The sequence below is a fragment of the Halichondria panicea genome, chromosome 5, assembly GCF_963675165.1.
Source record: "Halichondria panicea chromosome 5, odHalPani1.1, whole genome shotgun sequence".
Lineage (NCBI taxonomy): Eukaryota > Metazoa > Porifera > Demospongiae > Suberitida > Halichondriidae > Halichondria > Halichondria panicea.
This window is the reverse complement of record NC_087381.1, coordinates 2,857,309-2,871,736: the sequence shown is the minus strand read 5'-3', so window position 1 is coordinate 2,871,736 and position 14,428 is coordinate 2,857,309. Positions and strand designations below refer to the sequence as shown.

The 14,428-nt window shown below is 40.7% G+C and overlaps 1 protein-coding gene across 1 annotated transcript; it reads left to right on the top strand.

Moving 5' to 3' along the window:
* Window positions 1-191: 191 nt before the first annotated feature.
* LOC135335793 (uncharacterized) lies at window positions 192-2,759 on the top strand. The gene is made up of 4 exons (XM_064531364.1): window positions 192-770; window positions 916-1,008; window positions 1,364-1,444; window positions 1,518-2,759. The coding sequence occupies exons 1-4, from the start codon at window positions 679-681 to the stop codon at window positions 2,524-2,526; spliced, it is 1,275 nt and encodes a 424-aa protein (XP_064387434.1). The 5' UTR covers window positions 192-678; the 3' UTR covers window positions 2,527-2,759.
* The last annotated feature ends 11,669 nt before the right edge of the window (window positions 2,760-14,428 follow it).

Sequence of the window (14,428 nt, the reverse complement as noted above, 5' to 3'; positions counted from 1 at the left end):
TCTTAATTACCGTGGGCAGGCATTTTTGAGGGACGTGGTACAGGGAACTGTTTTATGATGCTTCAAAACGTCAACAGCAGGTAAAGGGTTAACCCATTACTGAATTTTGGTTACATTCTGGGGAAATCATCGCTCAAGGATGTTAGTTGAGTATATAGGTACCCATGTGGACGTACCGGTGTGATTACATTCTGGCCAAGGGAGTGCATGACTACAGTATAGCTGGAGGCACGGAATTTTCAAGATTTTCAAGATTTTCGAGGATTGACCCAGAAACATGAAAATGTAGTGCCTCGAAAATTGGCTTACATCCGGTATTGAAACCTCTCTACTGTAGGGGTGTAGCCACTTAAACCTCTCCTCGAAAATAAAATCCTCGAAATATTTTATTTGGGCAATCCACAAAAATTTAGTGCCTCAAAAATAACCCGCTATACGGTATTCTACAATACTCTGGGTCAATAAGTTCACCTATAATATATAGTATCGGTGAGTGTGCAACTGATGTGAAATTCCTAACTATAATGTTACGTATAGTCCCTTTTTCCCGAACAATTTTATTTAGAGAGCATTGTCAACAAATTATGGATAGTAGCTATAAAAGCATCCTTTTTGGAGTTACTTTACTCCCAACATTTTCAATCAACAACAAAGGACAAGAAAAGCCAACAGAACGAAATGAAGTTGCTGCTGCTTGTGATTTGCTGTATGATTTGTTCCTCCCTAGCTGGTCTGATTGACAAACAGGCTAAACTGGAAGCAGTGCTCAAGTGAGTTATGACCTGAGATTATACATTTTCTTATATGTTTCGTATCAGCAGTCTCATTATACCATGCATGCATGCATCCACCTATATTATACTTACTGATAGCATAATTATGATGAATGCATGTCTCTTTGCTTTGTTTCATCAGTGACATTGAAGAATTATTACAAGACCTGAAAGCTGATGATGTGCCTGAACCAGTCGGAGACCTACAAGAACTTGAGTCGATGATCAATGAACGGTATATATATAATTAAAGCTCACTGTCAATATACCGTATAGTGCGAAATTTTTGAGGATTTCGTGGGTTAGCAATCCTACATGAAAATTAAGTCCACAAAAATTGTTCTTTAATTAGCTATAACGTCCAAAGATTAAAGGCGTGGCTTCCGGTAAGCAGTCATTCCACGAAAATTGTGCAACAAAATGCTTTTAGAGGCCATTCCACAAAATATAAGTGCCTCGAAATTTTCGCGCTATACGGTAATTATATTATCAACACGATGCACATCTTATACAATTAATGCAATGTGTCTTATAGTACAATCATGTATATATATACAAGTTATGTTGGACTATTATTGTTATTTGTATAGTGAACTTCAGGCAGTTTTGAATGGAGCAGTGATCGAGGGAGATATTTCACCAAAGCCATCCCACAAACAAGACTCACAAGAGTAAACCAAATTTCATGATCGTTACATGTACTATCATAATTATTACTCCATGTTATCTGCTCTATACATGCAGGAGTCCTGCCATAGAGGAGATGTTGCTTCACACTGAGAACATTGACGAGGCAACTACTGAAGTGGAAGCTGCTGGGGGCCACGTTCTACTTCAACTTGGTCACAACCTCTTGGTTGCAAACGTCCCCTCTTACGTAGCCAAGCAGAATGGCTTCAGTCAAGCTTCAGCCCATATTTCGAGCTCAGCATCGGCGGAAACTTTAAGCCATGCTAATGCCTACTGGATGGCACGAGAAAATGAGATGAAACCACAACCAACGGTTCAACATTGGACAGAAAAAACGGCTCCAATGGCCTTTAAACGAGAAGATTCAGACGAAGGTGTTCAGGGAGATGCACCCTACCGCCAAACTATGACTGGGAAAATTGCCGCTGTTAGTCTTGTTGCTTCCGGTCCTGGTTGCTTAGCAATAAGCGGTAGTGAGTATCAGAAGATTATAAGTGAATGCCAGGCAGGACTTAAATTCTGGGCAAACCAGGCTCAGAAAAATGGGGTTCGTTTGTCGTTTGTGCTGTATGCTGGGAAGGCAACAATAACTGCTTCTGACCCAACCTATTGCTCTAGCTATGCATCTTGCCACGACGTGTTTGCTAATCCTACACTCCAAGCTTGTGGTTACCCAACTGGTAAAGCTGGAAAGGACCAAGTGGTACAATATGTCAAAAACCACGCTTGTGCTGATGGTGCTTTCCTTGCTTTCTTCTCTAAGTACAGGCAAAGACATTTCGCGTATGCCTATTTTGGTGGTGGACCTATATACATGCAGTACAGCAATGACGGTTGGGGTTCTGATCAGATTGACAGGGTTTTCGCTCATGAAATTGGACATGTTTTTAACGCTCCTGACGAATACACAAAATGTAATTGCACTCAACAGTATGGCAGGGGAAGCTGCACTGCTAAAAATTCCAACTGCAACACCTGCACTTCTTCTCAAGCAAGCTGCATTATGGACGTCAATGATTTGAACCTTTGTGAGTACACCAAGAAGCATGTGGGTTGGTGCTAAGAGACATAAGGAATACTACTGGACTGCTTTACGGACTTGACCTATATAGTATCCTATTTATATAGTTTGCTGTGCATATAGTTTAGCTATATATATAATTAAAGCTGCATAAGTATAATTATTTGCAGCTACATAGACTCTTGACAATGTATTAATAATTATAATTATAGTGCATAAGAATTTACGTTTCTAGAGCGTGCATCTTTAATAATTATGGTGACTGTATACCTTCACTGCATGTATACTACCAATGTAGATTCTATTGCTTTGTATAGCTATATACAGTGGAAAACCTCCCAAAACGGACCCTCAGCTCCCATGCACTATATAACCTCTCTATATATATCCTGTTTTCATGCAGTTGCTATAGGATATGGCCAGGGGATAACTTAGCCTCGATTCCAGGCCGCTTGAACAAGGCGGCCTGGTATACCTTGTATGCGCATGCGTGTACATTACCCCAAAAAGGGGGTAATCCGTGTATTTGTGGATATACTGTCAGTAAAATAAACCGTATACTATTTGTATTCTGATTTTACAGTCCGTTACATAGAAGTATTGTGCAAAGATGACTGAGTTCTTACGCCCTTTATTGTATCAAGCCAAGTCTCTACTTAACGACACCCTATACATTGTAAGGCTACAGATGTTATAGGAAAGGCATGATGTGTTCCTGTGGGTCCCCTGATGAGGCTGTGGTAATATAGACCAGGCAAGTGTTCTGCTACTAAATCTTGCCTTTATGTTCGACAAGAAGTCATTGCTGAAGATAAAGAAGCTAATGATTACTCCTGAAAGCTTTTAATAAGCTTTAACAAGTGTATTGATTTATACTCATAATCTTTTCTTTGTTTTAGAATAACAAAAACTGTACACCCAATCGGGATTAATGAGGGGGGGACAGGAAAACAATGGGGAAGTATAACTCTTCAGCAGACGGAAAGTCTTCAATTTCTAGCCAGGTCTTCCGGCATAGCATCACCAGCTCTTGTGGGAGTGCTAAAAAACAAAGGTACCAAATAATAGCATGCACAAGTTGAAAAAAGAGCTATCTAATTACTTAAGCACATTTTTACCCGGTAACTCCCAAAGCTGTGTTTCCTCGAGACATAATCTCTTTCATAACACGCCTAGTCCATGAGCCATGTGTAGTACTCAGAGGAGGTTGGTCACGATTGTTAATTAATCTTCTAATTTTCTTTGTAACCTCCAATCCCGTGGAAACTTGAGAGAAAGTAGCTATCCTAGCTAAGCCAAAAGGCTGCAAACGATCATAGCCTTTTATACTAGTAGGAAATGATGCTAACAATACTCAGTGATACTAGAAAGTGAGTAGCATAGTCATACTCGAAGTAATAAGCCAGAAACTAAGATTAGTCACAACGTTCCAGTTGTTGCTGCACTTTCCTTATTTCTTTGACTCCTATCTTAATATAGCAGGTGTAGCAACGATAGTTTTAAACTACTACGACTCATAGGCTAACAGGAGACGTAATACAAGACAGATAAACGCTCAAGAATAAGATAAAAGTGCTGACTCAGCGGGTTGGGTAGGTTGGGGTTCCTTCAATGGCTTCTGTGCATTTACTGTAGGAATTGGAGGTTACAAAGAAAATTAGAAGAAAATTAACAATCGTGACCAACCTCCTCTGTGTAGTACTTGCTAATGACTGACCACACCCAGTAAAAAGATAATTATGTTCCCAAGGCTGTTTTAGAGCTATTGGAACATATAACGTGTAAGCGTGCTGGTTATGACTACTACAATAGGTATAGACCTTGAAATATAAGTGAGTTGCACGGACTAAGCACAGTTACTTGTAGTTTTATTATGCACTGAGTGCATGTAGAATAGATATTGTTGTGATGGCCTCGATTAAACCGCAGGGTAGCGCGGATGTTACTCGAGATACCAACCGTTTCCTTTCCCTCTAACTCTTCAATCTAGGATTATACAATACCACCTTGAGTGCTATGCCATGGCAACACTCACCAAATAATTGTGCTACCACAACACTAGGAGTGCAGTTGTAATGCACCTATCAATGTCAAGCCCCACCAGGGGGTTATACAGCTTTTAGCACTCACTTTCCCCCCAACACAGGGGTTTTGCATCAACATTTTCCCAGTAATTTTGAGGGTGGGGCCAATGCTTGCGCATGCGCATCATAAAGTTGCCATGTGTTAGATTAGCTGACAAAAAATCTGTTAATCCCCAGTGTACCCCCACCATATATACAAGGGATTGATAGGGGATTATACACATGAACCCCCACCCTATTGGGCATTCATTAATTGAAAATGTATAATCCCCACCCAATCCCCTATACTGCCCGTATGTCAGGGGTGGGGCTTGACATTGATAGGTGCATAATAACTGCTACGTGTTTAAAGGGTGCTATTACACTTGTAAGACCTTGTGGAACACTTTAAACAGTGTTGTGCATGCACTTGCCTATAGTCATAGATTAAAAAGGAAGGGGATTGGAAGCGACCTGTGTAAAAAAAAATCTGTTAATCCCCAGTGTACCCCCATCATATATACAAGGGATTGATAGGGGAATTGATTTCGTGCTCGCGAATATGTTGTGGTTGATCGTTCTGTGTTGTATTTTAACTGTTTCTAGCTCTTCTATATCCACTAGCAATCAGGGGCTGGAATTAAGGTACTCTAGAGAAGTAAGTTTATACCACAAGCTCTAAGTCCGTTGTCTTTACTCAATTTTTTGAGAGTTTAGCTCTATGTCAACTTTTCTCTTTCCCTGCTGTGAAGTCAAAGCAGGACATTGGTTATTAAGTGTTACATAGAATGGCTTCATGCTATTGATATAAGCTGTACTGTTCATAAACATTTGCAGTATAGTCCTTCAAATTGCTTTAGTACACTTTTAGAGACACCATGGGCCTTGACCTCCCACGACTTCATAGTAAGGGCTACTCCTTCTTGTATAGCATTTATTTGTTTAGTGATAGTGGCTGCCTGGCTTAGTCGACCTTTTAGAGCTAGAAAAATCAACATTAAAAGTGACCGTTTTTATGTACAGCACATCAGTCAATTAAGACATGTATAATGAGCATGCTGACTATAAATAATGATAATCCTTTGTAGTTTAAGCCACGCCTTATAACACAGTTAAGACTAAACGATGTGACACTTGGGGCACTTCCAATTGCATTTAACGTCATTATGACGTTAGGGACTAGGGATGCGGGGGTCCTGGGCTGTGACACTCATATTAAACGTTTAAAGAGGAGGGTCAAAATATTAATGTCATAATGACGGTAAGAAATGCAAAAGTAGTTTGGAAGTGCTCCCTTATAATTATCTGATCATACCACACTTCATTAGTTAATTATTTTGTCTATGAAACTATGCGTACTTATGATTCTTCACACCATTCAACATGTCATTGACTACTAATAATTGGTACAAAACTATAATGAAGATAAGTGTGTTTTGAGAACAACTGCTATTTGTGTACAGTAGTAAGGCCTTGGACACAACGTACATGATGAGGCTCATGTGCACCTTGAATAATGGTGACAAGCTCAGTAGATAGTTCTACAATAAAGCAGTTGAAATGGCTAGCAAACTCAATTGTTTTGTACAGTCGAACAATCAAAATTAGTTCATCCTTGTCGAACAGAATGTCCTCGAGGTTACCAAACTGAGGTAGGACACCATACTTGACACCAACAACAAGTGCACATGGCTTCTTGTACTTGGTTCCATCATAGATACTAGAGGAGAGGGATTGGAAACGCATACGTAAATGCCCGGCCCATCCGTGTCACGGTTATATTTCTTCCTTTCCTGCCTCCCGTCACATGCAATTGACCTTTGTCCTATGATAATTTTAAAATTCATCTTTAACAGGCAAAAGGTATATTCGCCTTGCACTTTGCCCAAGCCTTTGAAGAGCTCCATGGATTTGACTCACTCGCACTTCTTCGCTAGCCCCAGCGCTTGTATTGCTGCATGGCTGTCCTATAGGAGTGGCTTGTGTAAGCGCTTTACTGCTACTGTTGGGTTTTATTGGCTCTTGTTATTGAGTTTCCCTATATGAAGTTACCAGATGACAGCATTGTTCGGTGTCGGAAAGTTTCATCGGCACCTCGATCCACACAGTACAGGTTGTCGGTACATTGTAGGAATTAAGTTTTACCATCACTTCAGATGGCACAGCGAGCTTTCTTTCATTAAAGGTAGCATCAGCCTTCACTATAGGCATTGCTTGTGAGAATTGTAGTGAGAATTGCTTTCTTCACCCAGAAACTGAACCCTCATGCAGTAGCAAGATTGGATACCAGACAGTGTACTACCAAAACCATGCATGTCTGCAGTTTTACGACAGGACTGGCAGATTAGAAATTTCTTGGTTTGACAAACAGTTTGGAAGTTCTTTGCTGCTACATGTAGATGTTGACATTGAGTCCAGTCCATTGACTAATTAAACTTGCCCACCAGATTGTGAAATCGGTGAATGTATTGCCAGTAGATATATTGTTTGGGACTGTGGGACTGTATAGGACAGTACATGCATGTCGTTACCTATATAGGTATACTGAGATTATAGATCTAATGTCTGAACCATGCCAGTCATACATGGCACACAAGTGGATAGAGGAGAAGTTAAGATAGATAGTGTGTTGCACTGTCTACCAGCTGGCAGAGGAACATAATATAAGTAAGTTATGCCTGTATGGTGGCAGAGCCGACCAGGAGGTACCTGTATAGCTCAGTATATAATCAAAGGAAGATCTTAGGGATTGGAAACAGGGTCCACGCACGTGATTTTTCCTTGGCTTTACATTGGGGGGCAGGGCCTATTCTAAACCATCTGTGTTGCCCCCCGCCAAACCCCAAGAAACACTTTTACTTGTTTGAGGCCTCATGCAGATTGTTTGAGCCCTTTCTCAGTACGGACAAATAGTTAGCGGAGGGATACTAGACAGGCTAGATCTAAATAGAAACAGGTTCGATCTATTCCGCTATATGCAATTGAAATACTGTAGCTAAGCTATTAATAATAGCAAGCATTCATGCAAATTGACTTCACTATTACTGTGCCAACAATTCTTAGATAGAGAGGAAAGTGAGTACAAAATGGCTGCAGGAGCACAAAATACATGATGGAGGCCCTGGGTGGGGCTCACATGAACAAAGAGAGGAAATGCTAAACAATAGTGAGGCTAAATGCTAGAGTCTAAAAGTACAACAGGACAGCAGCAAATTGTGGTTTAAATTGTAGTAAATATTACGTAATAAGGTATAACATGTATGCACAAACACATACCTTGTAAGGTCCCCCAAAACTTGATTTCCATACCCGTTGATGGTAGGTATCATGTGGAAAACACATACAAACATTCTTGGTTGTTGGAAAAGAGCTAGAGGTACATAGCGTTTTTTTCACTGTTTGAGATGGACTGCCATGCTATGTACCAATAATAATTATAGCTAAGACTGCCTAGCTATATGTAGTTTCCTAGATTATAAATATATATTACATAATTATGTCCTCAAGTATGGAAATGAATTGTAAGTTCAGCAGCAGTCTTTTTATATTGGCAGTAAGACAATCGTTTAATTGTCTCAACCGTTTTCAGCCTGGATTTTCTTTCCACGTTGGAGTAGATCTAGCAGCCTCGAGTAAAACCAGGGGCAACATGGATGGTTATTCGAGGTCGAATCTGTTTCCAATCCCTCTCTTCCTTAATAATTTATGTTAGCTTGTCTTCAGACTTGCTCATGCAGAATTATTTTTGTTTCTCATTTCCTCATTCCTTGTTTTATCACACCCGTAAAACCTACTGGTTTTACTAATACAGTCCTTTTAGTAAAACTTGCAATATTCTGTGTAACTTGGCTGTAACCACATTTGTAACCACAGAGTATAAGGATGATATGATTATTAAATCATGTTCATGCAGTAAGCGCGAGCACTAAGTCAAACATTTAACTAGGGGTACACATGCACGGTGCAATCCTCGCTCAGTCCATTAAATTTTTGCTTTACGTATGACGTCATGTGAAGAAAGACGAGTACGAAACTAACAATGAACCAATCAATCTACATCAAATTAATGATGTACATACATTCACATGCACTTGGATTGGTCAGTGTGCAAATCCAAGCCCTTGACAGATACAGGAAGTCACGTTACTCTCCGCATACATCTAATGTACAGTATGCCTACGTTTGATACTTTCTTCTCTATTATATACTCTTGGAATCATGGGTATACAGATCAAGACATTAGTTTAGTTTTGACAATTCATAGCAATACTAAGTCTTGTTTACATAGAAAGTGACATAAGTACACAACATTTACTTAGTATATAACATGCAGTTTAATTAGATGCTAGATAGTACATATATAGCACTGTTAATTAAAACACGAGACAAAAAGATGAAGTACAAGCTGCGATATTTCTACTCAAAAGGAGCTTTTCTAGTTCTTGTGTGTATAATGCTTATAACATCAGCATTGATTTTTCTATTTTATATGTTCATCAAATCAGGGAGCATTCAAATCTATCCTCATTACAATGATCAGAGATTTCTTCTGATACCGATTATTGCCTTTATCCCAATAGCGGGCTGGCTAGCGGATGTAGTCTATGGAAACTTCAAGGTGTTTAGGTTTGGTGCACTACTATTATTTGTTTCGACGGTATTGACATCCATTTGCCTGATAATTAAGGAAGAGGGAGTTCATCCGACTGTTACTAGAGTTATTATAACTGCAGCTGTGTTAGTTGCATATCTTGGAGTTAGTGCATGTGCAGTAACAGCTCTTCAGCTAGGTTTGGATCAGATGCCAGATGCTTCGTCTGACAACATTATAAGCTTTATAAAGTGGTTCATTTTTTCTGCTCTCTTCGGTGAATGGAGCGGTGAAGTAATCATAAGAAGTACAAAAGTATGTACCTTTGTAGACCCTGAAAATAAATTCATTTTCTTTAGTGCTTAACACAGTGCTTGCTATGAGCATTTTGTGATGTAGTCTTTTTCTTTTAGCCCCAAAGTGGCTTATTAGAGAGCCAAAGTCACCTCAGTCTCTCAAAATCATCTACCAAGTTCTCAAGTTTGCAGCCAAGCACAAAGCTCCCCTCAATCGCAGTGCTCTCACATACTGGGAGGAAGACATACCTTCAAGAATGGACCTAGGAAAGTCAAGATATGGTGGACCATTCACTACAGAGCAAGTTGAAGACGTGAAAACGTTCTTCAAGATTATTGTTATCCAAATACCATTGTTTATTGTCTCATTATCATCTCGGAAATTATATGTACATCTTAATCACCAACCATTATTGTCCATCAACGAGTGCACTGCTTTTATTGGTCACTTCACTTATCACCCGTGTGTTTGTGCAATGTTTGTGACACTTATCTCAGAATTTGTATAGTCTATCCTCTATTTAAAATGGAACCACCAAGTATCTTGAAACAGATTGGATTTGCTTGCTTCATCATTGTGGTAGCAAATATAGGGATATTGAGTGCAGAAGTTGTGAGCTATTTCCATGATATTCAAATTTGGATTGAAATAGTTAGTTCAATAATTGGTGGTCTTGTTTTCGTGTCCTTCTTGACAAACTCAATTCTTTTGTTCGCTTGTGCACAATCTCCATATAACATGCGTGGTCTGTTGGCGGGATTTTTATTTTTATTTCATATCTCGTCATTAGCCCTTGGGGAAATTCTCTTTTACATCATGATTAAGCTTTGCGATAAATGCTACAACTATATAATATATTCGTCAGTCATGGTAGCGATTACTTTGCTTGGATTCGTCCTGTACTGCCTCCTAGCTCACTGGTACAAGATGAGAGTTAGAGACGAGGAATACAATGCACACAGAGTGGTGGAGGAGGTCTATGATCGATACCTTTCCAACGACATGTATCACTGAACAATCAACTCTTATAATTACATGTACATATCCATTTTTTGTTTTTGCAACCTTTAGTCAATATAATTATGTGTTCACATAGTATGTATTGCTTCATCTGTCCGTTAGTAGTCACTGTGCATGTGCATTTCATTATAATTACAAACTAACTTGCCCTTGGGGCTGCTGCGGCCTCGATTTCGATTTCGATACATCTATACAGCCATACATTTTTAGCTGTATGGCATACAACTATTAAATTACTATAGTCCAATCGAGTTATAGTATTTATACAGGCGGTTGAAATACTGTAAGAGTGTCGAAAAGCATCACCATAATTGTGGGTTCAGCTTCATCTCATACAATCCCCACACTCAAGAGGAACAGACCTTCCACCTTCTGGCAGAGACACCTGAGGACATGAGATACTGGGTGCATCATGGACTGAGGTGTGTGATTTTGGGTGGGTGGGCGTGCACAGATGCACAAACTGAGGTGTGTTGGGGGGGAGGCGGACGCTAACTTTGTGGACTCGTAACTTGAATTTGGTGCATGCAATCTGAATACGAAAAACTCGCTATAATAGTGAAGTAACAAATAATTTTGTTGTGATGTGTGTTAATTTAACTGTATGCTATAGTGTTTGCTTCGATTGAAATAGCCTGGTGTGTTTTAGTATAGGTGTGTTATCATTCACTGTGTGTCCTTAAAATCAGCACTAAAGTTTTGTTAGTAGAAGCGTCAAAAACTTTCAGTCGTAATTTTTGTGTTTGTATTTCATAATTTTGGTTTGGTAGGTATACAGTACAAAGTATGCTGGATTAACATGATGGAGAAGCAGCTGAGAAAGCGTGTGCATTTTTGTATCCTGTTGAGTCTTGCAAACCTCTTGTGAGCTCACTATTATATGCATGCAGGAGTTGGTATGATTATACCAATAATGAATTAGCATGCACAGGTTTAAGCATGCAGAGATTTACTGCCCCAGTTGAGTTCAAATGGTTGTAATTGCTCATTGGAGATGTAATTATGCTTTGAGGTGACTGTGTGTGTGTGTATTTCAGATGTAACTGCTCAACGGTTGCAATGCGACCAAAACTAACAGCCACGTTCTCTTGGGATTTTGATTGTCTATGTTTTGTGGTATAGTTTGTTTTGACAACATCCATGCATGGACTTGTTAATAGTCCCAAACAATTACAAATGATGATATAGCACCAGAGCTTGGGTTAGAATTGCAATGTCAGCTTTATTTGATTGTCTAATGAATTCCCCTCTTAGCCACACCCCTAGGTACGTGGGGACAACTTTGGGTACTTTCGTTACTAATAAGAAACCAATCACCTACGTCAAAATATCACAGGTTTGTTATTATGGTACGTACATTTGCAATCGGAGTAGATATGAGCTGTGCATGCAGGTCTGGAGCAATTAACACTCCTGAGTCAGCAAATAATAATAATGTGTATTACACTCTCATACATGCTTGCCTGAGAACTTAGAAGGGATCTTGCCTGTTATTTGACACTTTACCTTATTGTTCCTTTAAGGTTTTTTTTTTTTTCCTCGAAGGTGAGACAAAAAGCAAATAAACAATGTAAAGCAGATACTAAGTAAATTAAGAAAAATATTAATGTGAGTGGTTCAGTCATTGTTGCTGGGGACGTTGCCCTCCCAGCAGGCTAGGGAGATGTCGATATTCTCTCTTATTGGGTGGTGTTTTGATGATCGGCTTCCCCTGATGCACATTATGGCACTTCTGAGGATGGCAAAGGAGAGTTTGCATCGAAGCCAGCCCATTATGGCATTTCTCGTTTTTGGGCTAACATGTCAGCGAGTCTTTTGTAAAAGGTCTGTCCTTCTCTTCCCATGCATGTGGTTGACATTACCAGCGGGGTGAAGACGCCGTGTTCTATTTCTCTGACTCTTTGGCCGTATGCTCTTTTCTTTTCATCTTTATGTTTTTTGTAAGCCGTGGAGAGCCTTCCCGATCTATTACTTGGAGCATTTGGGTGAAAGACCCTGACATCAAAGTAAGTGTCTTGTCTAGCAGTCCAGAAGCCTCTTGCGCGTATGTCCAATCTTGCACCATCGGTTGCATTCGCTGAGGCCAGGTGAAGAGTTTCTCCAGATAGGGGTTGGAGGTTGGGTTCTGTGGCCACGTTTGAGCACACTTCGGTGAGCAGGTAAGCCGTCGTATCTCTGATCTCATTGTGGCGTATGGTTGGGTATCCCCCATATGGCAGGTCATTGCATGGTCAATTTGAAATGCCTTACCACAGTTGCACAGCCTTGGTGTATTTGGTAGTACCCATCCATATCTTAAGCACACTGCATCTCTAAATTTCCCCTTGTGTAGGTGGAACCCCTGCTCCGATGGAGGTAGGACGGATAGCCAGGAGGATGACTCTCGTTCTTTGGCAAGGTCAATTTGGCGTTTTAGCTGTGGTGGTAATTCATTGTAGATAGTATCTGCTTTTTCTTCATTTCTTGAGCGGTTTGCTTTCCTGACCTCTTTCTTGAGGGTGGCAATTTGTGTAGGGTCAACATCTTTTGTTTGGTCTTGTGATAGAATTATCTCGGTTAGTGGAGAGGTAATCATTTCAGATGTTTGAAAGTGGTGTATTGACGTGTCTGTGGGATTCATTAGCCCCATTCCAATATGTCTCACTGGTAATGCTAGTAAGTCTCTAGTCAATTTTGAGCAGGGCGGGCGGCCTGTGAGTGCCGGAATAAATGTTTGTTGGATTGCGTCCTCGAGGGGTTGGAAAAGACTGCTAATATCTGGGATTGTTCTTTGTAGGTAGATCCATTTGCTTAAAAGGCCATGGATAAAACCCGCATAAGCTGCATGTGGCTGTGAGGTGGCGACTTCCCCCAGTTGATGGATTTCTTGTGTCCACATGGCTACTTTGTCTTTCACATATTATTCTGTGAAATCTCTGTTTCCATGCATGCAATGGCAGCCCCCAGGTGACGCTTTCCCTGTGTAGTTATATTCACATTTGTGCCGGCAAACAGCTGCGTCGCTTTCTCTAGAAATTGGGCTTTCACGACAAGGTGAGTCTTGCTTGCATTTGGATGGTATCCAAAGCTTTTCCATGTTCAAGCAGATTATCCTACCATACACGTAGTTGGCTACAGGAGGCCACACCGGTGGCATTGTCGGCAAACCAAACCTGTCTCACGGCAGGGGTATTGGTCTGCAGGAGGTCTATGAGCGGCCTAACAACAAGGGCATACATTGCCATGGCAAGGGGATCTCCTTGTGTAGTGCCCTCAGAGGAAGATATCTCTCCGCTGCCTGGTATCACACATCTCACAGGGGACTGGTATGTGTTTTGCAGGACTAGTGCAAACGACGGGCAGCTTACACTGATGTTGTGGAGTGCTGTCTGTCTGTTGATTGTGGTGAAGGCATTTGTAGGGTCTATTAGAAGAGCCCCCTCAGAGTTGTCTTCTTTAAAAGCATGATGCATGGCATGAATGGCTGCCTCACATCCGCTTTCTTGGCCTGCACACACTTGTAAAGGTCCGAAGGCATCCATTATGTCTTGTTTTAGTAGAGTTAGAATGGCTTTGGCTATAATCCTTCTATGAACCTCTCCGATACCTATGGGGCGAACACCAGGACATTTGTCCAGGGGTATCAGTCTACAGGCAACGAAGGCTTCCAGATGGCTTGGGTTGACACTTTCGGTACACAATCTTCTTCCTGCCGCTGCGAGGGCAGAACAGAGCTGTTTCGAATCAGACTTATAGGAGCTACATATAGTCTTCTCCACATATGGGCGTCCGAGCCCGATAGTCCAGCTGCACCATTTGTCTTCCGAGAGGCAAGTAGAATCGCATTAGAGTCTAGGTTTTCATATCTGATATTGTGAGTTGGAACTGGGTTATCTTGTAGCAAATAGCTTTATTGGCCGGTTTTCCTGGGGGGTGTTTTTCATCAAGGATCTCTCTTACAGTGCGATGGGTCCCACCACCATCCGAGATCTTA